A 27,013-nucleotide genomic window follows, 5' to 3' on the forward strand; every position below is an offset into this window, starting at 1 on the left:
TTTGCTTTATGCAATCATGCTTCTCTGTAGCCTCCTGGTTACTCTTTCAAGGCGTACTTATTGGGCCTGGAAGCTTTTGATCAATATATCAAAATGGGGTTGCTGGTTCATGGGTTGGTTACTGTTGAGCCTAAATAAATGTTTTGATTCTTCTGCCTTCTACTTTGAGAGTTTCTTCTATCCAGCGATTCCGAACCTTTCAGACATGTTTATGATCCTCTTTGAGATTATAAACTCGGCCCTCCTGATACAGTCCCAGATTTAGATGCTTGTTAGAATTCCAGATTTGGAAATGACTTCAGAAGATATCTAGTTCAGCCCACAGAACTGAACAATGATCAACGTCCAAGTCTTTTCTTGAAGACTTCAGTGAGAGCAATTCACTAATTCTGTCCCCAACCCCACCCTTCCACTCAAATTAGCCCATTATGTTTTTTTGGAGAACTTTATAGAATGGGAAAAACTTACAGCCTCTTTCAGCGCAGTGTATATCAGCTAAGTGATACAGTGGATAAAGCAGTGGGCCTAGAGTCAGGAATACCTGAGTCAAATCCAAAATCCAGTCTCAGATACCTACTAACTATGTGGTGCTGGGCAAAGTAATCATTTCTTGCTTCAGTTTCCTTGGCTGTAAGATGGGGATCATAGTAGTCTCTACCTTGCAGGTATGGAGACTATAATAAAATTTACTTCACAAGGTTATTGTGATGATTGATTGAAATAATATCTGTAAAGTGATTAGCATAGTTCCTGGCACATTGTGGGCACTGAAATGATTATCCCCCCCCCAACTCGGCCTCTTAATTTTCATGGTTTCCTTATATAGTGCTTAGCATGTAGTAAGCCCTAATATATGTGAGGAATTGAATTGAAAATACACTAGAAACATTAAAGAGTGATAGAAATGAATATTGTTGCTTTAGCAACTCTTATGCATTAATTATGGACAATTAGTCTACCAGAGAGAGGGCATGTAGCTTTCAAATGAATCAAAATATTTCACCTTGTTCCTTCTCTTTTCTACAATTTAATTTTCCCCCTTTCTGTTAGTCATGGAAATAAATTTAGGGAATTTACAGTCCCCTACAATAGTTTGAGAAGCTGTGTCCTCTGCATTTGAGTAGAAGTCTCCCCTATCTCAAAACCAGTTTACAAATTCTATTGGGCTTTGGTGCAATGGTAGTGCATTGTTATTTTTATTTTCCTTTATTATCTAGGTCTCATTAAAGAAGAGAGTCATGGATGAATTAACTTTGGAGAGCATGATTCCCTGGTGTGAATGCCCATCTTCCTGTGGAATTAAATGAAACCAACACAATAAACAGGAAATTTGGTTTAATTGTCATATCCAGTAGCTCCCAGGCCAAGAGTGTTACTAGAGTGGGACCTGAGGGCCTAGAGAGCCCAAAAGCAGTATAAAAGATTCCATTATCAGCAGAATAAAGATCCAGTGGGTTGACACTCGGGTCAGTTTTTTGGAAAATGGTATCATCCATGGGTGGAGATGCAATAGAATTTCCTTTGTTCTTGCAACAGAACTTGATAGTCTGTTTGGTGAAGGATAAATGCAACTGCTTATGAAGTTTGACGTGATGTTCCAGCTGAGGTGTCAGCTCAGTTCCCAAACAGCTGTCTCTTGAGAAGTCCTGATACAATGCTTGAAATCCTTTAAGTACCATCTTTCCTTTTGTGTTCAGGTATCATATCTAGTAGATTCTTGAGATTCCATCTGCAAGGGAACTTGGAAGCCATCTCATCTAAGCCTTTGGTTTTACAGATAGGAAAATTGGGTCAAACAACAAGTAAGCAGCCAAGTAAGGATTCAAACTTGGTTCTTCTGATTTCAGAAGCATTATTCTTTCCATTTGTCTACTCCCAAAAGATTTGGTTGAAAAGAAAATCCTACAAGTCCATTCCTTTTTCTAGCATCAGAATTGTGGGTTGTCAAGCATGTTATAAGCTCAGGAGATTGGGGAAAGGGGGTCTTAAGGGCTGAACTATCTGCATCAACCTGTGCATTAATGCTCTCATGTCCCAGCTCTGACAGTACTTGAACCAGTTTACACCTGCTTTAAGTATTCGGTTTCACAACCCAGAGGAGGTTAAAAATAGAAAATGGAATGGTGCCAGCAAATGACAACAAGAAAGGATATTTTTTTTTACTTTACATTCACAGTGATGAGAAATAAGGAGAGCAATTAGAATACTCAGAAAATATAACAATAAAAGCTGGAAGGAAGGAAGGAAGAAAGGAAGGAACAAAGGAAGGAAAGAAGGAAGGAAGGAATGAAAGAAGGAAAAACAATAAAACTATGTGAAAGAAAGGAAACACACAAATCCTATTAATTTGGATTATTTATTCAAGGGAAAAGAAACCTTACTCAGCTTAATTGGCACCCTCCTCACAAAGTTGTATATTTATATTAATAGTGAAATTTTGTATGTATATGTATATATACATATATATATATATATATACATACATGCACAAATACATGCATGAATACATATGACACAGAATGCCGTATCTTGCTTGAATCTGAGAACACATAATATCTTACTAGGACTGGATCTGAGAACTTAAAATGCCCAAAGTAGGACCCCTACAGGGCAGCAGACAGATGTCAATAGAAACAGAAAAGAATGTTACAATTAGGAATGTCACTTAGCGTATAGAATATCGAATGTTTAAAATGGTAAGGACCTTGGAAAATAAGATGTTAGAGATTAAAGGTACCCTACACCATGTAATTTGGAGCTAGAAGGGTCTTTATATCACTAAATATTAGAAAACAAAGCTACTTTGAAGCATGTTCTTGTTGTTCAGTAGTTTCAGTCATGTCTGACTCTTCATGTCCCTATTTGGGGATTTCCTGGTAGAACATTGGAGTGGTTTGCCTTTTCCTTCTCCAGCTCATTTTACAGATGAGGAATTGAGGGGAACAGGGTTAAGTGACTTGTCCAGGGTCACCCAGGTAGTACATGTCTGAGGCTGGCTTTGAACTCAGGTCCTTCTGACTCCTGGCCCGGCCCTCTATCCACTGTCCCATAGAATACAGAATTTCATAACTAGAGGAGATCTTAGGGAACAGAAAGTTCTGTATTCTTAACTTGGTATCTGTGGAAAGATTTCAAGGTTTTATGAATTTGAATAGAAAAAAATACATATTTAGTTTCACTAACATGATACTGATTTTGCATTCCCTTCAGTTATGTCTTTAGACAACAGTATACAGTAACATTAGTAATATCTGTGATTTTGTCCCCAATGGAAATCATAGATATTTTCATATTTCATTACAGTTGTTACAAGTGCCTCAAAATACCATTTACATTCAACCTTTCCTCAAAACCATTATACTTGTTAGACTTACTGCTACATATATTAAAATATTGCTTTTAAAATCCTTTGAAAACTGTTATTTTCATATAATTTACTTCCTTTTTAATCCTATGTATTATATACATTAAAAAACCCTATGGAAGAAGGATTCAGAAGTTCCCCCTGAGCAGCAGAATTGAGGTTCCATTACACATTTCTTGTGTAAAAATTAAGAACCTCCAATCTAATCTAACTGTGTTATTTTGCACATCAGGATTCTTTGACAAAAGAGGAATAGTTACTCTTTACACATCAGGATTCTTTGACCAGAGAGGAATAGTTACTCTCTCAAGATCACACAGCCATTTAGTAGCAGACACAGAACTATAATTGTGGAATTCCATTCTTCTGTTCCTACCTTTATTCCAGACCTTTTCCTACCAGCGTTTGTATGAAGGTGAGGTTTTCATCTTAAGAGCTTGAGTTCATTTCCAAGCTAGGAAGGTCCCAAGAATGTGAAGGACTCAAAGAAAGAGGAGGACAAGCTTTGTGCCTCTCTAAGGGACTCAGTACCACTTCACAAGCTCTTAGGACTATTTCTTATTTCTTCCTTATAACTATTAAATTAAGTCAAATGAAGTCCAAGAATATTCATTAAGCACCTATACTGTTTCAGGCATTATACTAAATGCTGCCATTAAGCAGAGATTCTCTAATATGATATCTGGAAACCCGAAACAGTTTAATTTATGTGTACCTATTTAGCATTTACTATGGGCCAGGCACCATGCTAAATGCTGCTATAAAGCAGAAATCCTCTAATAAGAGAGAAGAAAATGAATCCTAGACATTTGGTCTAGTAAATAAACAAACATTTGTTAAGCAATAAAGCGCCGCTAGGTGGATTAGTGGATAGATCTCTGAACTTGGAGTCATTAAGACTTGAGTTCTAAAACAGCCTTGAGAAACTTCCTAGCTGTGTGACCTTGGGAAGTCCCTTAACGTTTGTTTGCCACTGAAGAAGTAAATGATAAACCACTTGAGTTTCTTTGCCAGGAAAATCCCATGAACAGAGGTCCATTGGGGTCACAAAGAGACACCTGAAATGACTACACAACAACAAAAGATGTTCCAGACGTGCTAAGATTTGGAGGTACAAAGAAAGAAATATAGCCTCTGCTCCCCCAGGAAGGTCATACTCCAACAAAAGAGACAGCCATAAAACTAACTGTACATAGAAGATAGATACAGTGTAAGTGGGAGGTAATTTCAGAGTGAAATCACTAATGGGGAAAGAAGGGAGTTAGAAGTGTCTAATGCAGGCGATAGGAGTTGAACTAGAACCAACTGTTGGAGGGGAGTCTCTTGAATCAAATGGCTTTGTAAAGGCTGGTCTTGAAATCATAAACCATTGCTGTCTCCATGTGTAATATGTTGTGCCCAGAACAGTTTTTCAATTTGATTCAACAAAAGCTCTGTAAAGAAAAGACAAACAAAGAGCCACATTTTAAATTGGGACAGCATATGGTGCCAGAAACAATCATACAGAATGAGTTCCTTGCCCCATTGTCCCCAAGTGGAAATGTCTGTTACTTCAGGCATCCTCCTTTTTGCCATAGCCAGAGGCAAGCAGACTCTCTTCAGAGACAATACATTTTATATGTGGCCCCACTGGGAGGGGAGGGGAATTCACCAGGTGCCCTTACATACAAAAAAGGAGAGAAAGATAGATGCTTTTCTTCTAGGCTTGTGAATGATTGCTTTTGTCTGTTCTAGGATCAGTTGGGAAGGAAAGTGATTATAGCAACTCAAACTTTTTTGCCTAAGTAAACATATTTTTAATTTGTTTTTTTAAAATTTATTTTATTTTTAATTTATGGAATACACCAAGCATTCCCATAACACTACAAAAAAGATGTTTGCACATGAGTCCTCAAGCCACCTATGCACTACTTGCTCTTTCTTTAAAATATATAATGAAATTATGAAGGAATCATCATTTCCTTTTTTACTTTTGTCGTCCCCATCAATGCCATCCCAATTAAACGACCAAAAAATTATATTACTGAATTAGAAAAAAAATAGTAACAAAATTAATTGGGAAAAAAGTCAGGAATATCAAAGGAAATAATGGAAAAAATGTATACTATAGTAAAAAATCTGTACCAGATGCCTTAACTTTGTAAGCCTTATTATTTTTTGGGGGGGGTGTGATGGGGTGGGGTGCAGGGGATGGTCTGCATCATCTTTGGTTTAATTCATTCCACAAACTCCCAGTGTGGGAACTTCCTTTCTTCATACAGATTGGCCACACTTTTAGGCCTTATAGTCTTAGATATTTGACCTAAAAGGCTAAGCAACTTGCCCAGGGTTGTACAGCTAGTATGGGTCAAAGGTGGAACCTGAATCCACATTTTTCTGACTCCAAATCCAGTCCTTGTTCATCATTTAGTATTGTCTCTCCTAGCTCCAAAGATCTGGCTATAAAATAGAACAAATGAAATATAGCCCATCGTTATTAATTCTCTATCCGCTGCGGAGCACTGGGCTAGCCACTTGGGAAGAGACATATTATAGATTAAGGCTAGGTGTTTATCTTCAGAGGACTTACAGGCTTATCTAGTAAGACAAAACACTAACACAGGTTATCATGACAGATAGTGTCACAACATCAGTATTTTAGGATATAACAAAATAAAGTGAATCCTAATAGCCTGGGATGTCAGGGAAGGATTTACGGGAAAAGGTGGCATATGAATTAGACTTTAAAGGAAGGGCAGGAATTCAGCAGGAGGTCAGAGGAAGGGAGGACATTCCAAGGACAGATAAAAAGCCAAAGACACAGGGGTGAGATGGTAGTGAGTGTTAGGGAGCAGAACTCTCCATGGCTTGTCTGTAACTTAGAGTGTAGGGGGGGAGGGAAGAGGGAAGGTCAGATGGTAAGGTCATCTCACATTGTGAAAGACTCTGAATGCCACACAGAGAAGTTTAGACATTAGAAGAAGGAAGGAGCTATGGAATATTGGTAATCAGAGGAGTCACATGACCAAGCCACTGTATGAGCAAGATTATTCTGGCTGAGAATACTGAATTAGAGGACAGATGAAGAAACATTCCAACTTTTTTCCTAACAGACAGATTATAGATAGAATCAGGCTATATGATGAGAGTTTTATATTTGGACATGACCAATGTAGAAATTGGGCAAGCTATGTTGCTCAGTGGATAGAGCACTGGGCTTGGAATCAGGAAGACTCATCTCCTTGAGTTCAAATCTGGTCTCAGACACTTAGTAGACATGTGACCCTGGGCAAGTCACTTTAGCATGTTTGCCTCAGTTTCATCATCAGTAAAATGAGCTGGAGAAGGAAAAGGAAAACTACTCTAGTATCTTTGCCAAGAAAATCCCAAAAGGGGTTGAGAAGATTTAGAAACACCTGAAAAATGACTAAACAAACAAACAAAACCCACAAAAATCTGTTTTACTTTCCTATCTATGACAAGGTCTTTTTTTTCCTTTTTTTAGTGGTAGGAGGAAGAGAAAATTGATTTTTGCTAAATATAAAAATGAAAAAGGAAAATGTATTTCAAGGGAGGGGAGAAATTCAGGCTGGCAAACCTATTAGAAGGATATTACAACAACCATCAGATCAGAGATCTATATTTGGAGGGCCTCAGAGGATATCTGAGTACTTTACAGATGAGAGAAATGATGAACAGAGAGGTTGAGTGACTTGCCGAAGTTCACCAGGGGAGCTAAGATAACTGAGTTGGGATTTGAACCCCAGCTTTCTGTCTCCATGCCCAGAATTTTTTCTACTACACAAATGGAAATATGCATTGTCCCCACTGTCCCCATTGATTCTACCTGTGTGAGACCAGGCAAGTCACTTCACTTTCAGGTGTCTGTTTCCTCATATGTTGATTGACATTCAAAACGCTAATGCTACCTACCTCATACAGTCATTGTGAAGAATAAAGGAGATTGTGGGTGTAAAACACTTTGTAATTCACTATTTACAGAAATTGTTCTGACCTTTAGAAATGTGTGCGTTAAGGTGGCAGCTGGATGGCACAGTGGATAGTGCTGGGCCTGGAGTTAGGAAGACCTTTATTCAAATTAAGCCTCAAACACTTACTATATGACCCTGGATAAGTCACATAATGCTTTTTTGCCTCAGTTTTCTGAGTCATCTGTAAAATGACCTGGAGAAGAAAATGGCAAACTGCTCTCATGTGTTTGCAAAGAAAACCCCACAATGGGATCACACAAAGTTGAACATGACTGAAATGACAGAAAAATAACAAGTTAGAATAGATAACTGGTCTAGAAGACTACACTTATTATTCTCTATTTCCTATGAGAAAGTGCAGAGTCCTGTCTCCATAATCCCTTGCATCCCTTAGAGATTGACTAGCACAGATTACTAATGAGTTTGATAATCTATCAGAAGAGAGGGGAATCCAGCTATTAACATGGGCTCTATACCTTAGTCACATGACGGCTGCATTTGTCATCTGCTTTATAGGCCCAAAGCCTGATTCATTGCCCAGTAAGAGTATGGTCTATCTGTTTATGACTTCTGCAAATTCGATGCAAAAATGCATAGGAAAACTTATACTTGGATTAAAATAGTGTCATATCTTGCTTGTGCTCCCTTGTCCAGAGCTTCCAGTACCAGGCACTTTTGTTTGCTTGTTGGAATTGCCTTTAGTTCAACCTTGTCACATACTTATAGAATCATCAAATCAAAGATTTAGATCTGAAAGGGAGCTTGAAGAACACCTCCAGGATCTCGATTGGACACTTAGTCTAATCTCTCTCATTTACAAATAAGGAGAATGAGGCAGGGAGAGAGGATAAGTCACTTACCCAAGTTCACATAGCTGTTGAGTGTCTGAGATGGAATTTGAATGTAGGGCTTATGAACTACAGTCTGCAACATATCTTCCTGAACATCTTCATGCCTGTTTAAAAGGGCCATTGGAAAGCCTGAGTAAATGCCTTTTCTTCCCCAAAAGTAGTATGTTATTTGAAACATCTCCCTGTAAATTCATCACCCCCACTGTGGAGCTGTAGTGCGGACAAAATGAAATCGCCTATGTAAAAAAACAAAAGCTTTATTTGGGAAGAGCTATTACTAAGATTGAAAATACAGGAAGGATTTCAGTAATATGTGGAACTCCTGGAATGAGAATTCCCTCTACCCATCCAGAGTTGCAATTAGCGTTGAAGCACGTTAGTTGCTACGGTAAGTGTTGAGGCTACAAAGGTAAAGACAGATCCTATCTTCAATGTGCTCATAATCTAGTGGGGGAAAAGATGTAAATAACTAGCTAAATATTTTTGTACATATGGGACCTTTTCCCGCTTGTGTGATTTCTTTGGGATACAACCCTAGAAGTGGTATTGCTGGGTCAAAGGGTATGAACATTTCTATAGCCTTTTGGGCATAGTTCCAAACTGCTCTCCAAAATGGCTGGATCAGCTCACAACTCCACCAGCAATGCAACAATGTTCCAATTTCCCCACATCCTTTCCAGCATTTATCATTTTCCTGTTTTGTTATTTTACCCAATCTGACAGGAGAGATGTGGTATCTAAGAGTTGTTTTGATTTGCATTTCTCTAATCAGTAGTGATCCAGAGCATTTTTTCATATGCCTGTAGATAGCTTTAATTTCTTCCTCTGAAAACTGCCTGTTCATATCCTTTGACCATTTCTCAATTGGGGAATGGCTTGTATTCCTATATATTTGGCTCAGCACCCTGTATATTTTAGAAATGAGGCCTTTATCAGAGATACTAGTTGCAAAGATTTTCTCCCAATTTTCTGCTTCCCTCTTAATTCTTGTTGCATTGGCTTTTTTTGTACAAAAACATTTCAATTTGACATAATCAAAATTATCCATTTTGCATTTTGTAATGCTCTCTATCTCTTGTTGAGTCATGAATTCTTCACTTTTCCACAAATCTGATAAGTAAATTATTCCTTGCTTTCCCAAATTACTTATAGTATCAGCTTTTACTCCTAAATCATGAACCCATTTTGACTTTATTTTGGTATATGGTGTAAGATATTGGTCTATGCCCAGTTTTTGCCCTACCATTTTCCAATTTTCCCAACAGTGTTTGTGAAATAGTAAATTATTAGCCCAGAAGCTGGCCTGTTTGGGTTTATCACAGAGTAGATTGCTAAACTTGTTGATTTCTCCTACTTCTGTACCTATCCTATTCCACTGATCCACACCCCTGTTTCTTAACCAGCACCAGGCAGTTTTGATGACTGCTGCTGTGTAGTACAGTTTAATATCTGGTGTGGCTAAGCCACCTTCTCTAGCATGTCTTTTCATTAATACCCTAGATATTCTAGACCTCTTGTTTTTCCAGATGAATTTTGTTATAATTTTGTCCAGTTCAGTAAAATAATTTTTTGGTAGTTCATTTGGTATGGCACTGAATAGATAGATTACTTTAGGTAAAATTGATATTTTTATTACATTAGCTCGGCCTAACCATGAGCAACTGATATTTTTCCATTTATTCAGATCTGACTTTATTCGCGTGAAAAGTGTTTCATAGTTATGTTCATATAGGCCCTGGGTTTTTCTTGGCAAATAGACTCCCAAATATTTTATAGTGTCTACAGTAACTTTGAATGGAATTTCTCTTTCTATCACTTGCTGTTGGGCTTTGTCAGCAATGTATAGGAATGCTGAGGATTTATGTGGGTTTATTTTATATCCTGCAACTTTGCTAAAGTTGTTTATTATTTCAGGTAGTTTCTTGCTTGGTTCTCTAGGATTCTCTAGATAAATCATCATATCATCTGCAAAAAGTGATAATTTAGTTTCTTCTTTTCCTATTCTAATTCCTTCAATTTCTTTTTCTTCTCTTATTGCTACAGCTAATGTTTCTAGTACCAAATTGAATAATAGGGGTGATAATGGACATCCTTATTTCACCCCTGATCTTATTGGGAATGCATCTAGTTTATCCCCATTACAAATAATGCTTGTCATTGGTTTTAGGTAGATGCTATTTATAATTCTGAGGAAGTTTCCACTTATTCCTATGCCAAGAATTGGAAATCAAAGGGATGCCCATCAATTGGGGAATGGCTGAACAAGCTGTGGTATATGAAGGTGATGGAATAGTATTGTGCCATAAGAAATGGGGATGATGCAGACTTCGTAACAACCTGAAAAAACCTACACGACATAATGCTGAGTGAGTGGAGCAGAGCCAGGAGAACGTTGTGCACAGCCACAGATATATGGATTCCGTGAGGACCAACCCTGACATACTGCGCTCTTCTCAGCAACCTAAGGGGCAAGGACAACTCCAAGGGACTCACGATGGAGAATGCTATCTTCATCCAGAGAAAGAACTGTGAAGTTTGAATGCAGATCGAGGCGCACTACATGCTCGCCTCTTTTTGCTTCTCTTTTGTTTTTGGGTTGGTTTTTTTTTTTGGTTCTGTTTCTTCTTTCTCATGATTCATTCCATTGGTCAAAATTCTTCTCCACAACTTGAGTAGTGCACAAATTAATTCAATGCGAAGTTATACATGACAGTTATATGAGATGAGATTCCATGCCGTCTTGGGGAGGGAGGGGGGAGGGAGGGGAGAAAATCTGGAACTCAAAACTATGTAGAACCGTGTGTGGTAAATGAAAAATAAATAAATAAATTAAAAAAAATAACTAGTTAAATGAAAGATCTATACAGAATGAACAGAAAGTAGCTGAGAGTAAAAGACCCTAGAAGTTGGGGGGAGGGGGGCCAGGAAAGGCTTCCTTCAAAAGTTCAGATTTGGAGTGAAAGAGGTCACAGAAACTGAGTGAGAGATGAGGAGTAGGAGCATTCACACTATATGGGAGAACAGATAAGTTCCATGTCTGATACTAGTAATGTCCCCCTGAGGCAAGTCACACACTATAAGGGACATTTCTAGTATCAGATGTGAAATGTGATCCCATTGTTGCTACAGTGTTGTTAATCACTTGTTTTATGGTTATGTCTGACTCTTCATGATTTCCTTAAGGGTTTCCTTAATGGATATACTGGAGGGATTTGCCATTTTCTGCTCCAGATCCTTTTACAGATGATAAAACTGAGACAAATATGGTTAAATTACTTATAATGGTCTGAGGCCAGATTTGAACTTAGGAAGATGAGTTTTCCTGACACCAGGCCTGAAATTCTTCCCACTCTGACACCTAGTTGGTCTACCAGCATAACAGGCCAACATTCACAATGATGATGAGGAGGATGATAGGGTGCAATTTCATTAGTTTGAATAATTTTCAATTATTGGGGGGAGGCAATAGTAATAAGATAGAAGCCTCTATTACTGAATGCAGAAGTGTCCTTCGATGAACTTAACCTCATTCATTTTATTCCTAAGTACAATAATAATGTGCACTCTGATTTAAAATAATAAAACATTTTATTTAATTATAGAGGTCATCAAGCAAAGTCTAGATAAGCACTTCTTGGATTTGTTGCAGCGAGTATTCCTTCCAGGATTGAGTAGCACGGATAATGCCTCATGAAGGCCTTTTCCACCCTTGATTCTGAGATTTTGTTATTCTTGATGATTGTAAAAATACATATATGCATCATACTAACACAACAAGAAGTCAAAAGAGGTGAGGTATTGTAGTTTGGTGCAATGAGAACTGAATTTGGAGTCACATGACCTTGGATAAATTACACCTACTCCCTGCCTTAGTTTCCTTATCTGAAAAATAAACAGGTTGGACTCAATGATGAAGCAATGGCTCCATAATTTCTTGATCCACTAGGTTAAGAGAGAGTTGATTAATTAGATCCTATTAATCATAAGCAGGAATAGTCTCATGGTCTAGTAGTGTAACTATGTATAATTAAAAATGATGCTCTATCCAATACTTCCATATTTTGTGGAGATTTCATTGTTGTTGACAATCCTGCCACCATTTCATAGAACAATTTTCAATAGATTGGTAGACATTTGTTGAACACAGCTGTGGCTGAAATATCCTTTACCCTTCAGACTGGCAGGTAGTGAGTCTCTTGAAGTTAGCTGGGCTAAGCCTTGGGTGGCAGTCATGAAGTCAGTAACTCGGCATTCACTTGAAACCTTTTCAGCCTAGTAGGCTTGATCTCTCTTTAGAGACTTTGAGAACCCAAGCCCACCTCCAATGACATAAGAACTATTCCAAATTTCTGCTGCCAGCGAGGGTTAACCAAATGACAAGCAGAGATCAACAAGATTAAGTGATAGGCACAAGTTGCCGCCTGTTGATTGTATAGTTTACCCAATAATGCAATGTTTGTTTTTCATTTGTTTTACCTAGGTATGATCAATGGTGCTTTTGAACCACTTCTCCATGGTAGATGACACCCTCTGCAGGCATGGAGAAAAACAACCATACTGTAACTGTATTCATCCTACTAGGTTTCACCCAGGACCCTATGATACAACTGATTCTCTTTGTCCTTTTTCTCATGGTATACTCCATGACAGTGGTGGGGAATATCACTTTGATAGTGTTAATCTATACAGACTCCCAGCTGCACACCTCTATGTATTTCTTCATTGGGAATCTGTCTTTTCTGGATCTCTGGTATTCCTCTGTTTATACTCCCAAAATCATGGTGACCTGTGTCTCTGAGGACAAGAGCATCTCTTTTGCTGGATGTGTGTCTCAGTTCTTCTTCTCAGCTGGACTAGCATATAGTGAATGCTACCTGTTGGCTGCCATGACATATGACCATTACATAGTTATCTCCAATCCACTGTTCTATGCTCAGGCCATGTCTCGATGGTTGTGTATATGTCTGGTTGGCATCTCCTACATCTGTGGTTTTGTTAATGCTATCATACTTACTAGCAATACATTTACTCTGAACTTCTGTGGGGATAATATCATTGATGACTTCTTCCGTGATGTCTCACCCTTGGTGAAGCTGGCATGTAATGTGAAAGACAGTTACCAGGAGGTGCTCTATTTCCTCTTGGCCTCCAATGTCATCACTCCTACTCTACTAATCCTGGCCTCCTACCTCTTCATCATTGCTGCCATCTTGAGGATTCGCTCTGCCCAGGGCCAACTCAAAGCCTTTTCTACCTGTTCTTCTCACTTGATTTCTGTTACCTTATACTATGGCTCTATTTTCTACATTTATTCTCGCCCAAGTTCCAGCTATGCCCTGGAGCGGGACAAAATTATCTCCACATTTTACACAGTGGTTTTCCTCATGTTGAACCCCATGATCTACAGCATGAGGAATAAGGATGTGAAAGAAGCCCTGAAGAACGTCTATAAAATGACTACTTCCTGAATTTGAAGAAAACATTGTGGTTTTTCCCCAAAAAACTTCATACATATATTTGATGTGACTGTCATCTAACACTCAGAGTTCCCTCAAATATTTTCTATTAAAATTGATCTCTAATGCATTTTCTTTTTTAGGTATTGAATAGACTAATAAGAAGTGAGCCATTTTAGGTTGTGCCATAAAATCCTAGTTCTACCAGAGCAAATTTGGATTAATATTTGAAGAAAAGTATGATGGTAGAATCAAATGCTTTTGATTGTTTAATTCATAGTAGAGGCAGAGTTGGTTCTAGGGACTTTTTTCTATATTTGTAATGAGGGAGATCTGTGTTCAGATCCTATTTCTGGCAATATGTGAAAATGTGCTACATGTATTTCAAACAGTCATTCAGTCCTCCAGCCAGTGAGCATTTATTAATGTCTTACTATGTACCCCAGTACTGAACTAAGTGCTAAAGATATGAAGAAACGTAAAAATACTCCCTGCCCTCAAGGATGTTACATTTTAATGGCAGTGAAAACATTTGAATATATGTATGTTTCATATATATATATATATATATATATATATATATATATATACACATATGCATGTATATATGTAGTATAAAATAATAAGTATAATATATAATAAGTATAATTATATATAATAATAAGTATAATATAATAAATAAGTACATACATAGTATAAGGAAAGTAACCATAGTGGGGAGGGCACTAGTAGTTTGGTTAACTGTCATTTTGCCATTGGTAGGATTTGAACCAAATCTTGAAGGGAGGCAGGGAAAGTAGGAGGTGAGGATGGGGGGGGAATTATTCCAGGCATGGGGGAAAGCTAGTACATAGACACAAATACAGAAAATGAAGTGTAAGTAACAGAGAGAATTCCAGTCTGTCAGAAATTTAAAGTATGTGGAGAAGAGCAAGTTATAAAAAAGAATGGAAAGGTAGAAAAGAGGCCCATTTTGAAGGACTTTAAATACCAAACAGAGGACTTTAAATTTTGCTTTGGTAATAATTGAGTCATTGGAGTGTTTTTGAGGAGGTGAAGTGACATGCTTTGGAAAACTCACTTGAGCACTCTAAGGCAACTCTTTGGGACTTACCTTTTTTCTTGCTGTTGTTGAGTTGTTTCAATTATATCCAACTCTTTGTGACCCCATTTGAGTTTTTTCTTTGCAAAGATCCTAGAGTGGTTTGCCAGTGCCTTCTCTATGTCATCTACTAAGTAATATATGGGTAATAATTATCTGTCATTTAATAAGTTCTTAATGCTGACAAAATCATAGGTCCTTTATGTAAATCTTTCTATATTTTTGCTATGATTTACACCCGAAGTCATTGTTATCCTGGGAAGTGCTTACTGTTCAAAAAAAAATTGAAAATGACATCATCATTTTGTTGTATATGGAATGAAGATAATAGAGTTTGAGTCATTTAAGTTTTAGGCAAATACCTTTTCCAGAAAGACTTTAAATTTCAACATTAAAATGGTTTTAAGGAAACACAGAAATATTACTTAACAAGATAGACGTACTTGTACAAGTACTTTTCACTTTAAAATTTTCTTACTTCATGGCTTCTTTATGTTTGGTGAGATTGGCAATGTTGATGATGCTGATTGCAACCCCTTTGCAACAAAAATTGAGAATTGATGAATAATTCATTGCTCTGAAAAGAAATTGATGTTGATTCTCTCCAAATGTTGATAGGCTTGTTCTAAGAAAATCTATTTGCAATTTATGTTAGGGCTTACATTAGGGTTTGTTACAACTTGGTAAGACTTGTTAAAATTTGTCCTTCAGAGACCTAAGGGTTATCTTTAAGGCACTGAGATGCCAGAAGAGGACTCTTAAGTTTTCAGTTACAAAAAACAAAGAAACAGACAAGTGCTCTAGCCTAATTTTAGGCAATTCTATTTGATTATATTTACTACAGCATAATCAAGAGAAACATGAATTAGCTGATGCTTCTAGAGTAGAGATGAACCTTAATAGGGACTCTGATAATTCATATTAACAAAACAATAACATTCATTTGCATTCCTGCATTTGTACATTGATGAGTCCTTGATTTGTCATTTTTATGTAACTGGAAACTGGCTAATGAAGGTTCAGCCTTTGGAGCATGCCTGGGATAGTCTTCTCGTTGTCAGTCTAAATGAAAACATGGTGAACCTGCTTCTGGTGATGCACAATGAGGGATCTCTGCCATGATTGAAAGCATGGGGACATAGTCTATGATTATATCCTTTTGCCTTATTGCATGGCGATGAAAATTCTGTAAATCAGTTATTGAGTTGGAACTGCATATGAATACAGAAAGAGCAAATTGATGAACTCTCTTTCTCTCCCTGGTAGCTTTTGAGTGCAGAAGAAGGAGAATCACAAACCTTCTGCTAAGGAAGCTGAATGTCATGTGATTTGAAAACACTTTTTCCTTCTTTTTCCATTGTATTTGTTCTTTCCTGATTTTCGGTAAGATTTGGAGATAGAACACATTTATGATCTTTGAAAGATCCGGTGATGGTGATGGGAGTTCATAGCAGAGACTTTATTACTCACAGCAGCCAAGCCCATGGAGTGAGCACATATCAAAGGAGTAACCTGTTTAGCCCATCACAGTAATGAGTTGACCTGAGAGCTGACACCCAATAACCTGCCAGCAATGGAGTGACTTGCCCATCAGTTATGCCATATTCAAAAGTGAACTTGGTGAAAGGAATATTTTGTAGCTACTAATTTAAGTTTGACCCTACTCTCCCTCAGGGGCCCAAGTGGTAAAAAAATTACCTTGTTTTTTTTGGGGGGGGATATTTTATTACAACCACTTTACATTTTCGTCCAATATACTCTGATTATGCCTACCTCCTTATTGAGGCATATAGAGAGAATGTCCCATTGTGGGGTGGGGCAATATTCTTATACTCTAGTCTTTGATGTGTCTTCTCATTAACTATCACTTTGTAAAAGCTAATTGATATTAATCAGTTAAATTGACATTGGGGATAATATTTATTAGATGATATTGAAAAGAAAATAACAGGGTGGATTATATAAAGGAAAGTGTATCAGATGGGGCAATCATGTGCGATGGTACTAGAAAGACCCTTTACCCTCTTGCATTTATCCTAGAACCATAATGGGCAGGAGAATTAGTCTTTTTTCTAGGGAACCAACCTGCTTATCTGACAATGAATTCTTAGAGTAGTTCCAGAGCCTATCTGTGTTACACTTGAATCTTCTAACACAGCTTCAGTCTGTTTATTTGCTGATGATTCATAGACCTAAAATTGCAACCTTAGAGCATCCATTTTTTTTTTTTTTACTTCTGAGTCCTGTTGCCCTGATGCGGGTCTGTTAGTACATGACATGCAACTTTAAAATCCCATAAATTAAATTCAAGACCTAAATAGAAAACAGAAATCTAATTTTCCATATAGTTAGGGTCACCAAATAATTTCGTGCTGTGTTATGAACCATTAAATAACGGAATGAAAAATAGAACTGTATGTATTCTCAAGAGCATGAAAGATGATTTTCATCAGTGAAGGGTTAGAGTCGGCCCTATGTGTGACATTCTTCTTGAAAAAGACTTTACCATAAGGATGAGGTTTCTGTAATTGCTTAGAGATCATCTTCATTTCGTAAAATTACAATGGTTACTTGTTCCTCCCTTACCACCTAACTTTCCCACATTTCCTAAAGAATAGACTCTCTGCTCCCCTTTGGCTATCTTGACAAGGGTTGGAGCCCCAGAATAGATTAGAATATGTCTTGATTTTTTAAGCAATGGAAATTTTAGAAATGAACAAGTCTCACATTTATGTAGAAATGATGGGGACATAGAATTTTACCCTTTACGTATCCACACTACCACAACATTGAGTTTTATTAGGAAGTTAGATCTATACTGATAGCTTCTTATATTGTAGAGCAAATGAAATCATTGTCATAGAAGGTTCAACACAGCAGTTTAAAGAAGTAGGTCTTCTAAAAAGTTCATTTTTAAAAAGAATTTCATAAGGCACAAATGCTGTTAAACACTTGACCAAATCAATTCATTAATTGTTTTGTCTTTTCTGAAGTTATTTATATTTCAAAATGCACCATCCACTTCGGTACCTCTGTTCACAATATTCTTATTAGTCTCTCTCTCTCTCTCTCTCTCTCTCTCTCTCTCTCTCTCTCTCTCTCTCTCCCCTCATCAACCTTAGTAGTCCCCTCAATCTCCCTTCCTTCCATGTGTCTTCCCTGTCTGACTATGGTATGAATGATTTACCACTACAAGCTATGAAAAGTTCCTAATGCAAATTCCTAATTATAATAAAGCTATCAGGCTAACTTTTATTTTGATTTTAAATTGATTTGAAAATATGTGTAAGATAATATTTACCCAGTAAGATCAGGGTACATTTTAATTTCATGTGATCAGAATAAGGATTGGAACTTCAATTTAATTATTTTAGAGAACTCTTTCTTGAGGATATTTCCTTATTATTGTTTTCCTTCATTCTCCAAGAACACCATGACATCATGAAGATAATGCCTTGAATTGCAATTCAATTAGATTTGATGGAGGGATGGCTGTGCAAAGTCACCACCCTCACTTATTCCTCCAGAGCCATCTGGGTCCAGTAGCCAGATATATCTATAGATGTACCTATAATTAAGGAATATATGTATATATATATATATAGATAGATAGATAGATAGATAGATAGATAGATATAGATAGATAGATATAGATATAGATATAAAATCTTACATAGTTTCCAAGATCATTCAGAGGTTAAGTTACTTGCCAGGGTTACATATACGGAAAGATTTGTCTTCATGTGAAAATCTGGGCAAAATCTACCATAACACATTGCTGCCATGGATAGCATGGAGTTCCTGGTGCTCATAAATTTTTGAAGGTGTGTAAAAGAAGAAAACATCAAGAAGAAGACTTTCACAAACTCTATGTTATACCTACACTTTGTTACTGCTTTAATAAATATTTTTCTAATTGAACTGAATTATAATATTAAGTTTTTGAACTCATCAGGATTTTGTTATTCACTTTGACACCGCACTTTATAGATAAAGAAATTGAGGCTAATAAAATCATATTACTTGTCCTAGAATATCCAGGGAACTGATGGTAGTATATAAAATGGAGCTCTATTCTCTTGTCTTCTAGTAAATGATTCTTCACTAGAAACTTTGCTGCCTCTTTGCCTCTTGCAACCATTTCCTAAATTAATATAATTAATTTTCATATTTGAATTAATTGTAATAAAAATGTACAGAAACCACATTATTTATTTGTCCCTTATTTTAGGGATGTGATAAAAATATCTTGGACATTAATAAAAATCACCTGTGTGGTTTGATTCTCTGTATTGCTTTCCTGAAAGCCTCCTTCACATCCTTGTTCCTGATGCTATAGATCATGGGATTGAGTAAGGGATTCACCACTGTGTAGAACAGGGAAGCCAACTTGTCCTTCTCCAGGGAATAGGTGGAGCTGGGTCTTGAGTACATGAAGAGAATGGACCCATAGAAGAGCATAACAGAGATCATGTGGGAAGCACAGGTGGAGAAAGCCTTCTGCCTCCCTGAGGCTGAGTGGATCCGAAGGATGGCCAGGACAATATTGAAGTAGGATATTAGGATGGCTAGTATGGTAGACAAAACTGTGAAACCCACCATTCCCAGGAGCACCTTCTCATAGACCTGTGTATCAGTGCAGGACATCTTTACCAGGGGTTGTACATCACAGAAGAAGTGCTCAATAATGTTTTTCCCACAAAATTTCAAGCGAAATGTGTTAGCAGTGTGGGCTATGGCATTCAGGAACCCACCCATATAGGATCCAGCAACCAGCCCAACACAAAGAGGCCTGGACATAGCAGCTGAGTAGAGGAGGGGGTTGCAGATTGCTACATAACGGTCATAGGCCATAGCAGCAAGGAGGTAACACTCAGTGTAGGCCACAACACAGGAAAAGAAAAATTGGGCACCACAGCCTGCTAAGGATATACGTTTGTCTTCTGAAATGCAGGTGGCCAGGATTTTGGGGGTGTATACAGATGTATACCAGAAATCTAAGAATGACAGACACCCAATGAAAAAATACATTGGGATATGCAAACTGGAGTCAATTTTGATTAAGATAATTAGAGTCATGTTCCCTGCCAATGTTACCAAATAAAGAACCAAAAAGGCTGTGAAGAAGACCAGTTGCATCTGGGGGTCAGTTGAGAAGCCAATTAAGATGAATTCACTCAAGGTGGTCCGATTCCCCACTTCCACAGACATAGTGGTGGCAACCTGATAGAATCCAAGAAGCATCAAAGAGAGATATAGAATTAATTAGTTCAATTGATTTGGATCTTGAGTGAACCCAGGGAGCTGATGGGTGGCACGGAGGATAGAGCTTTACACTAGGGGCCACGAAGACCTGAGTTCACATTCTGGCTCAGGTGTTTCTTGTCTGTGTGACTCTGGGCACATCACTTAACCTCTAGGTCCCTCACATTCCTCGTCTGTAAAAACAGTATAGTAACACCTATCTCACAGGGTTATTATGTAGCTCAGATGAGATGATGTATGTAAAGTTCTTTACAAAACTGAAAGCAAAATATAAATGCTATCAAACTACTCTCTAGGTTTTTCCCATCATTTCAGGGAAGAGAAACCTGGATATCCTAAAATTTCAAAATCTTGAAGAGACTTATAATATGGAACACAGAGTATTAGATCTTTGTATAGAATATTGAGTGTCTGAATTAGAAAGGGCTTTAGAGTATAACAAAGAATGCCAGAGAGATGTAGGAGCTTGGACATCATGCATTCAAGCTATCTCATTTTATACATCATAGAATCATGGTTGAAGAGCTGGAAAAGCCCTTAAAATCTTTTCATTTCTTTCTTTTTTTTGTCTTTTTTATCTCAAAGTTATACACGAAATGAGAAAAGGTAAAAAGAAAACAAATTTTAAAATGAAAACAATACAAAATAAGTAAAGAATAAAAAAGCATTACTATGTGAAGAGCAGAGCATGAAAGGGGATTCCAAATATGCAGAAATAAATTTCAATTTCAAGAAAGCCTATATAATAAATGCTACACATTGTGTTTATCTGTCTAGCTTTTATTTGCTTCCTTGTAAGTTTTATTCTTTTCTCTGCTGTGCACTTTTAACTTTGTTCTTTCCCCACTTCCTCTCCCCAGAAGCTTATATTTAATCACAGAGATACACACACAGACACACGTATTCATATATATGTGCATGTGTACTTATGTATATACACACACATATATGCATATACATACATATGTATGCATATATACTCATAATACACATGTGCACACAAAGATACACATATATGCACATACAAGCATATATCCATCCATACACTTACACATACACATACTTAAATGTCAATAACCATAGTCATATATAGACTGATGCATTGATATGCATCTATGTAAGACTATACTATACTTACTTATCCTTTTTTTGCCTGAGGGTGTACAAACTCTTCCTTCATAATTCCAAGTTTTTCCATATTTTTCCAAGTCTACTAACTCATTTTTTCCTATATCATAGCAATATTCTGACCTTATACTGTCTAGTTGTTTCAAATACTCCAAAACAACATTGATAAATATGGCTGACACTTATTGTAGTTTCCCTATTTTTGATTATATCTGTCTAGCTTTAACTTTGTCCAAGATCATGATTACCACCCTTGTTCTTTTTTCCCTAAAAAATTCTAATCCTGATCTTTATTTTATGTTTGTGCATATCTCTTATTATCTATCTCTCCTGATTACTTCTATCCATGACCTTGCCCTCCCATTCCTTAACCTACCCCCCATCCCTCTTTATTATCCCATTCTTTTTAACCTAAGCAGCCATCTATGCCCCCTTTAGCCACTTCCCTCACCCTCCCATCTAAAGATCCTACTCATCCTCTCCCCCCTCCCTATCCCCTTAATGTTTCATTTCCTTCCAAATTTACATACACACACACCCATTCCTGATGAAAGTAGATTTCCAAAACTACCAGTCTTCTTCCCCCTACTGATTCCTGTGTTGGTTTTTCCTCTCACCTCTCATTTCTGCAAGATAAGTACACTATTTTTAGCTGTTCCTAAATGGTTTTACCTCAGGTATACTCCAGTCTTTTCTCTTCTTGATCTGTTCTCCAGATAAGTTGTTTTTCTTATGAGACGTTTCACATTGTATTCTATTTTCATTCTTTATATTTTGTTTTATTGTTTCTTGATCTCTTATAACTTCACCAGCTTTCCCTTGTCAAATTCTGATTTCCAAGGAGTTATTTTCTTCTTTATGATTCTAGATCATCTTTTCTAATTGGTTGACTTTCTTTTCATACTTTTCTTGTTTTTTCTTGGATTGTACTTATTTTATTTGAGTTTTTCCTCACCCTATCTCATTTGATTTTAAAGTCTTTTTAAGGGGTCTCTTCATTTCTAACTGTCTCATTTCATAGATGAGAAAACTATGGCCCAGAAAGAGGAAATTACATTTTTGTGGTTGTATAGGTTAGTAGCAGTAAGCATCAAGGATGAGATACGATGTCAGATTCTGTGAATCTAGAGCCAGTGTCTTTTCCACTTTGGCATACAGAATATACTGAAGATACAGTGAGGAGAAATGACTGTCTTAGTGTCAATTAATCATTTAATTAATCAATTACTTAATCAATCAATTAATCAATAAACTTTTTCAATTGCTAATTACATGCCAGGTGCTGTCCTACATGCTGGAGCTACAGAGTAAAAGCAAAATAAAAACAAATAAAAACCTAGTTTTTGCCCTGACTTGCTTACATTCCTAATGGGAGAAATAACAAAAATAAAAAATCATCCATAAAAAATAAATACAGAACAGGAGCAAAGTAGACTTGCCAGAAAAGTCAGTGTTAGTTAAAAGGACTGAGAAAGCTCATGCAGGAGAGAGTATTTGAGCCGAGTTTTAAAAGACGCTCTTTTTTTCATTAAGAGCTGGAAGTGAGGAGAGAATGTCCACTGCAGATATGGGAGACAGAGTAAAAGAAACAAAAAAGTGGAAGACAGAGAATCGTATACGAGGAGTAGAAAGTATGCGAAGATGGCTAGGTTTTAGATTATGTGGGATCAATGTGCTAAGGGATTGGAAAGATAATAATAGGCCACATTATGAAGTGATTTAAATTCCATACAGAAGACTTTATATTTGATCCAGGAAGTAATAGGAAGGCATTAGGGTTTGTTGAGTAAGGTATTGACATGATCAAACCTGACTGTTAGGACAAACACTTTAGCAACAGTATAGAAGATGGATCTGAGAGGGTGACGATTGAGAGACATGAATCAGGACAACCAGTTAGGGGAATAACAACATCTAGATTACATAAATGAGAAAATTGATTTTAAATGATTTAAATAATTATAGTATGTAAATAACAATTTGAAGTTGGGAAAGCACTTTTCTTCATAATCCTGTCAGAACAGGTAGGGCTAGAATTAGTATTCCCAGTTTTAAGACAGGGAAGTTGAAAAATGTTCGTTACCATCATAACATAATACAGGAACAGTCTACTATTGTTAAAGATGCAGTCTACTGTAGTAGAAAGAGCACTTGATTTGAAGGGATGAGACCTGGGTTTAAATCCTGACTCCGCTACTACCAAGGTGAGTTAGGATATATTATTTAACATCTTTGGGACTCATTCTTTAACTGTAAAATGAAGAGGTAGGACTGAACAACCTCTAAGTTCCCTGCCATTGATTAACTGATGATCTTATTATACTATGAACCCTGGTTCTGCTATTTACTACTCGTGTAGTCTTGAGAAAGGTCCTTTCTAACCTCTCTGACATTCAGTTTCTTCATCTCTAAAGTAAAATGTAAGGCAACATAATTTCAAAGTTCCTCTTTCCTGCTTTGAAATCTTTGATGAATTAGACACTGCTCACTTTGTGCCAACATACCAATTTTTAGTCTCAGCCACTTACCTTCAGTCTGGTAATGGACAGCTTCTGGGACAAGACAGTTTGTTTCTTGCTCTTCAGCTCTGGCATACCTTCTGTTGGACTCAGGTATATCTCTTATTGTTTCCTTTGGGACCTCTCCTACATCATCTCTCAGGAATCCACATTTCATATCTCCAAAGAATCAATTAGAGTTTTTTTTTTCCAGAGTTAAAGGATGACATGTTAATTGAGAACAAAGAAAATATGTCACATTTTGTTAAAATTATGATTTTCCTTTGTGAATATCCTGGTTTCTATTAATGTTGTGAAAAATGGTTCCCCAAAGGTACTCCTGGATCTCCATTATTTGATTCAGTAGAAAGCTCCACATGGCACAGTGTATGAGATGGAAGAAAGAGAAGCCCCTGGACAAAGCACTTAAGCTTTCAAATCCTGTTTCCTCATCTGTAAGATGAGATAGGACCAGCTTACCTGAATGTCCCACAGTCTAGGAAATTATGAGGCCTAAACCTGAATTCTTTTTTTTTAACATTGAAAGAACTTTTAAACTCTGGTACACAAATAAATTGAACTGTGCCAACTGTTTGGCACACATACCTTTCTAGGGTGCCTTTCTAAAGCTATCATTCATAATGCCCTCTCTGGACTCTAGTTAAACAGGATAATCAATTTGAACCCAAACACTCTAAGGACAGTTTTTAGAATTTATATCATTGCTTATTATATTTTATCTTCATGTAATGCACACCCACTGCTCCCTACCCTTCTTTCTTTTTGCCCTTGTGCATCCTCTCTATGCCTGTCAAAACTTTACCTATCAAGAATTGGTTGATGTCCATTCATCCAAGACTGCTTCATTGTTGTCCTCAACTAGAAATTAATTAAACTGATTTGGTTCCTCTTCTTTTCTGGCTCTTAGTCTATTCTGCCCTGTATTCTGAGCTTTACATCATTTTGATTCATACCACCATTTGAATTCTAACCTGTCCTTTTGCTCTTATGGTGGTTTTACCTGCCATTTGTCATGATATTGGGGCTCTTCTGGTGTTGTGTAAGAGTGCAAACCTGAGAGCCAAAGGATTACGGTTTTAGAATGGTAATGGACCTTGGAGGTCACCATATTCAACACCCTCATTTTACAGGTAAGGAAACTGAGGCACTGATACATAAGGGACTTGCTTAGAGTTGGTATCATTGGATGTGAATCCCCATTCAAACATTAATTTTATGGCATTTGGAAATGTACTTAATCTCTCAACATCTATTTACTCCTCTACAAAATAGAAATGGTATTTTCATGACCTGCCACCGAAGGTTGTTTTTGTGTAATGAATACGTAAAAACTATAAAGTGTAAAATAAATGTGACATATTATTATTGCTCCATTGTAGTCCTACCATGATGTCTTGTTGTAGTATGGAAGTAATTTTAGATTTTCAAATAATAAAAGAGAGTAAGGTAGATTTTGGCCAATTTCACAGAGCTAGAAAGGCTGGGTCTGGTGACTCACTGTCTATCTGTCATCTGAAGATTAGCTCACCAATGTTTTGAGAGACCTCGACTGATTGGTGATTGATTTTTCATCATCATTACTATTGCAACAATTTTTGATTTTCTATACCATAGATGGGATGCAACCATCAGCAGTGTAGGGGCCACCCGCGTGGATGAAACTGCAGGACATTGAATCTTTATTGCCATTATGCACTCTCCTTGTGAAAATCTTGGCATTCAGTGCCATGCTCCCTGAACCTGACGTCCAACAAATGAGATGCAATCTACCTTTTTAGCTTTCGTGAACATTAATACCCTTCTTTCTCTATATTCCAGCTAAATTACAGCTTTAGCTATTTCCTCATCAGGGTGTGTGATCTTCCAATACCATATACTTGCAGAAGTTATTCCATGTAGTTGGAATTTACTCATCTCAAATTTCTCTACCACCAAGAATCTTTAATTTACTTCAAAGGTCACTTCACATGTTCCTATTCCATAATCTCTTCCCTGGTCCCTCAGCTGATTTCTTTTCAGTCTTCAAATTTTCCCAGAAAGGTTTGTCTGGATCTTTCCCCCTTAGTACTTTACCTTGTAGCAACTTTATTTGTGTACCCTGTGTATTCACTCCTTTTAGACTGTAAGTCTCTTGAGGTCAGGGATTTTGCATGTATGTGTTTTTTGTTCCTGTATCCCCAGTTCTCATGCAGAATGTTCAGTCCTTTGAGTTAATATGTTATTGATAAACTATGGGTTAAATGTTGGAAAATCACAGTTTCCTAAAAATAAAATTTTCAAATATCCCAGGATATAATGGAGAATTGTAATGTGGGAACCAGAAGTCTTAATTATATTGCCATTGAAAACCTAAATGAAAAAATAAATGGGAAAGGGCATATAATCAAAGAAAACCACAATCAGAAGAGAATGATTTATACTGAAGTAATAGCTAAAAATGACTAATTGTAGGATCATAGATTTCCATTGAGAGGGAACCTCAGAGGCCATGTTGTCCTGCTCATTTTTTTTGATGGGCAAATTAACGTCTAATAAGATAAAGACATTTATCAGTTGACCTGAGTTCTTCATGGGAACCCAGGAAATTCAAGGAGACCTTGAGAAACACTTCTAGCACACACATTCAATCTCAGATTATAAGCGTCTTGAGTGGAAATGCTGTCTTTTGAATCTCTTTGTATTTCCAGAAGTTATCATACCGACTGGCACACTTAATAAATTTTTCTTGACAAGTAGATTGATTAATCTATAGAGGACTTATGGAAAATGATTTTAAAAAGGTATTTCTCAGCAATAGAAGGTATGCCACCTTAATTTGCTCACTCATACTACTGAGTCTTGGCATATTCCCCAGCACTCAGCACAGAGCCTTGCATTCCATAAAGGGTTAATAAATTTATTGAATTGAATGGAATAGGCTTTTATGGAGCCATACACTCTTTTTGTATATGTTTTCATAATACAGGGTCATGCTGGTCACCTTGAATCATCTTTTGCCTATTTCAGAAGATAGCAAATGTTTTGATGGCTTAGAGAAAAAAAAATTGTTATTTATAAGGGTATTTATTATCAGGATAATTGACTTCTGCATTCTAATTCAGTTACTCTTTGGACTAGATTTTGTCTGAGGTTCTTTTGAATTTTGAACTTCTATGATTCTGTGAATAGCATATTAGAAAGCAATATTAAATACATGAGATAATGACATTCTGTCTGGTATTGATCTCTCTCAGTTTTTCATCATTTTAGAACAATATTTCTCTGGTAGACTCATGGGGACTCAGCAACAATGATGACTTTCAACTTTCTTTTTTTATTAAGAAAATTCCCATCTCTAACCTGGTTTGTCAGTGAAGT

The 27,013-nt window shown here is 36.9% G+C and overlaps 2 protein-coding genes across 2 annotated transcripts; one reads left to right on the forward strand and one right to left on the reverse strand.

Moving 5' to 3' along the window:
- The first annotated feature begins 12,724 nt into the window (after window positions 1-12,724).
- On the forward strand, window positions 12,725-13,654 carry LOC118854520 (olfactory receptor 1013-like). The gene has a single exon (XM_036764886.1). It carries the CDS (start codon window positions 12,725-12,727, stop codon window positions 13,652-13,654), a length of 930 nt encoding a protein of 309 aa, XP_036620781.1.
- Window positions 13,655-19,010: 5,356 nt separating this feature from the next.
- On the reverse strand, window positions 19,011-25,385 carry LOC118855181 (olfactory receptor 9G4-like). The gene is made up of 2 exons (XM_036765273.1): window positions 25,266-25,385; window positions 19,011-19,967 (listed from the first exon to the last, which is right to left on the reverse strand). Exons 1-2 carry the CDS (start codon window positions 25,383-25,385, stop codon window positions 19,011-19,013), a joined length of 1,077 nt encoding a protein of 358 aa, XP_036621168.1.
- Window positions 25,386-27,013: the final 1,628 nt, after the last annotated feature.

The sequence above is a fragment of the Trichosurus vulpecula genome, chromosome 6 (assembly GCF_011100635.1).
Source record: "Trichosurus vulpecula isolate mTriVul1 chromosome 6, mTriVul1.pri, whole genome shotgun sequence".
In the NCBI taxonomy this organism is placed as follows: domain Eukaryota; kingdom Metazoa; phylum Chordata; class Mammalia; order Diprotodontia; family Phalangeridae; genus Trichosurus; species Trichosurus vulpecula.

Coding starts and splice junctions, on each gene's coding strand:
- LOC118854520 (XM_036764886.1), top strand. CDS start 12,725: ATGGAGAAAAACAACCATACTGTAACTGTATTCATCCTACTAGGTTTC.
- LOC118855181 (XM_036765273.1), bottom strand. CDS start 25,385: ATGGCACTGAATGCCAAGATTTTCACAAGGAGAGTGCATAATGGCAAT. Junction 19,968..25,265: donor ATGGTTGCATCCCATCTATG/GTATAGAAAATC, acceptor GGATTCTATCAG/GTTGCCACCACTATGTCTGT.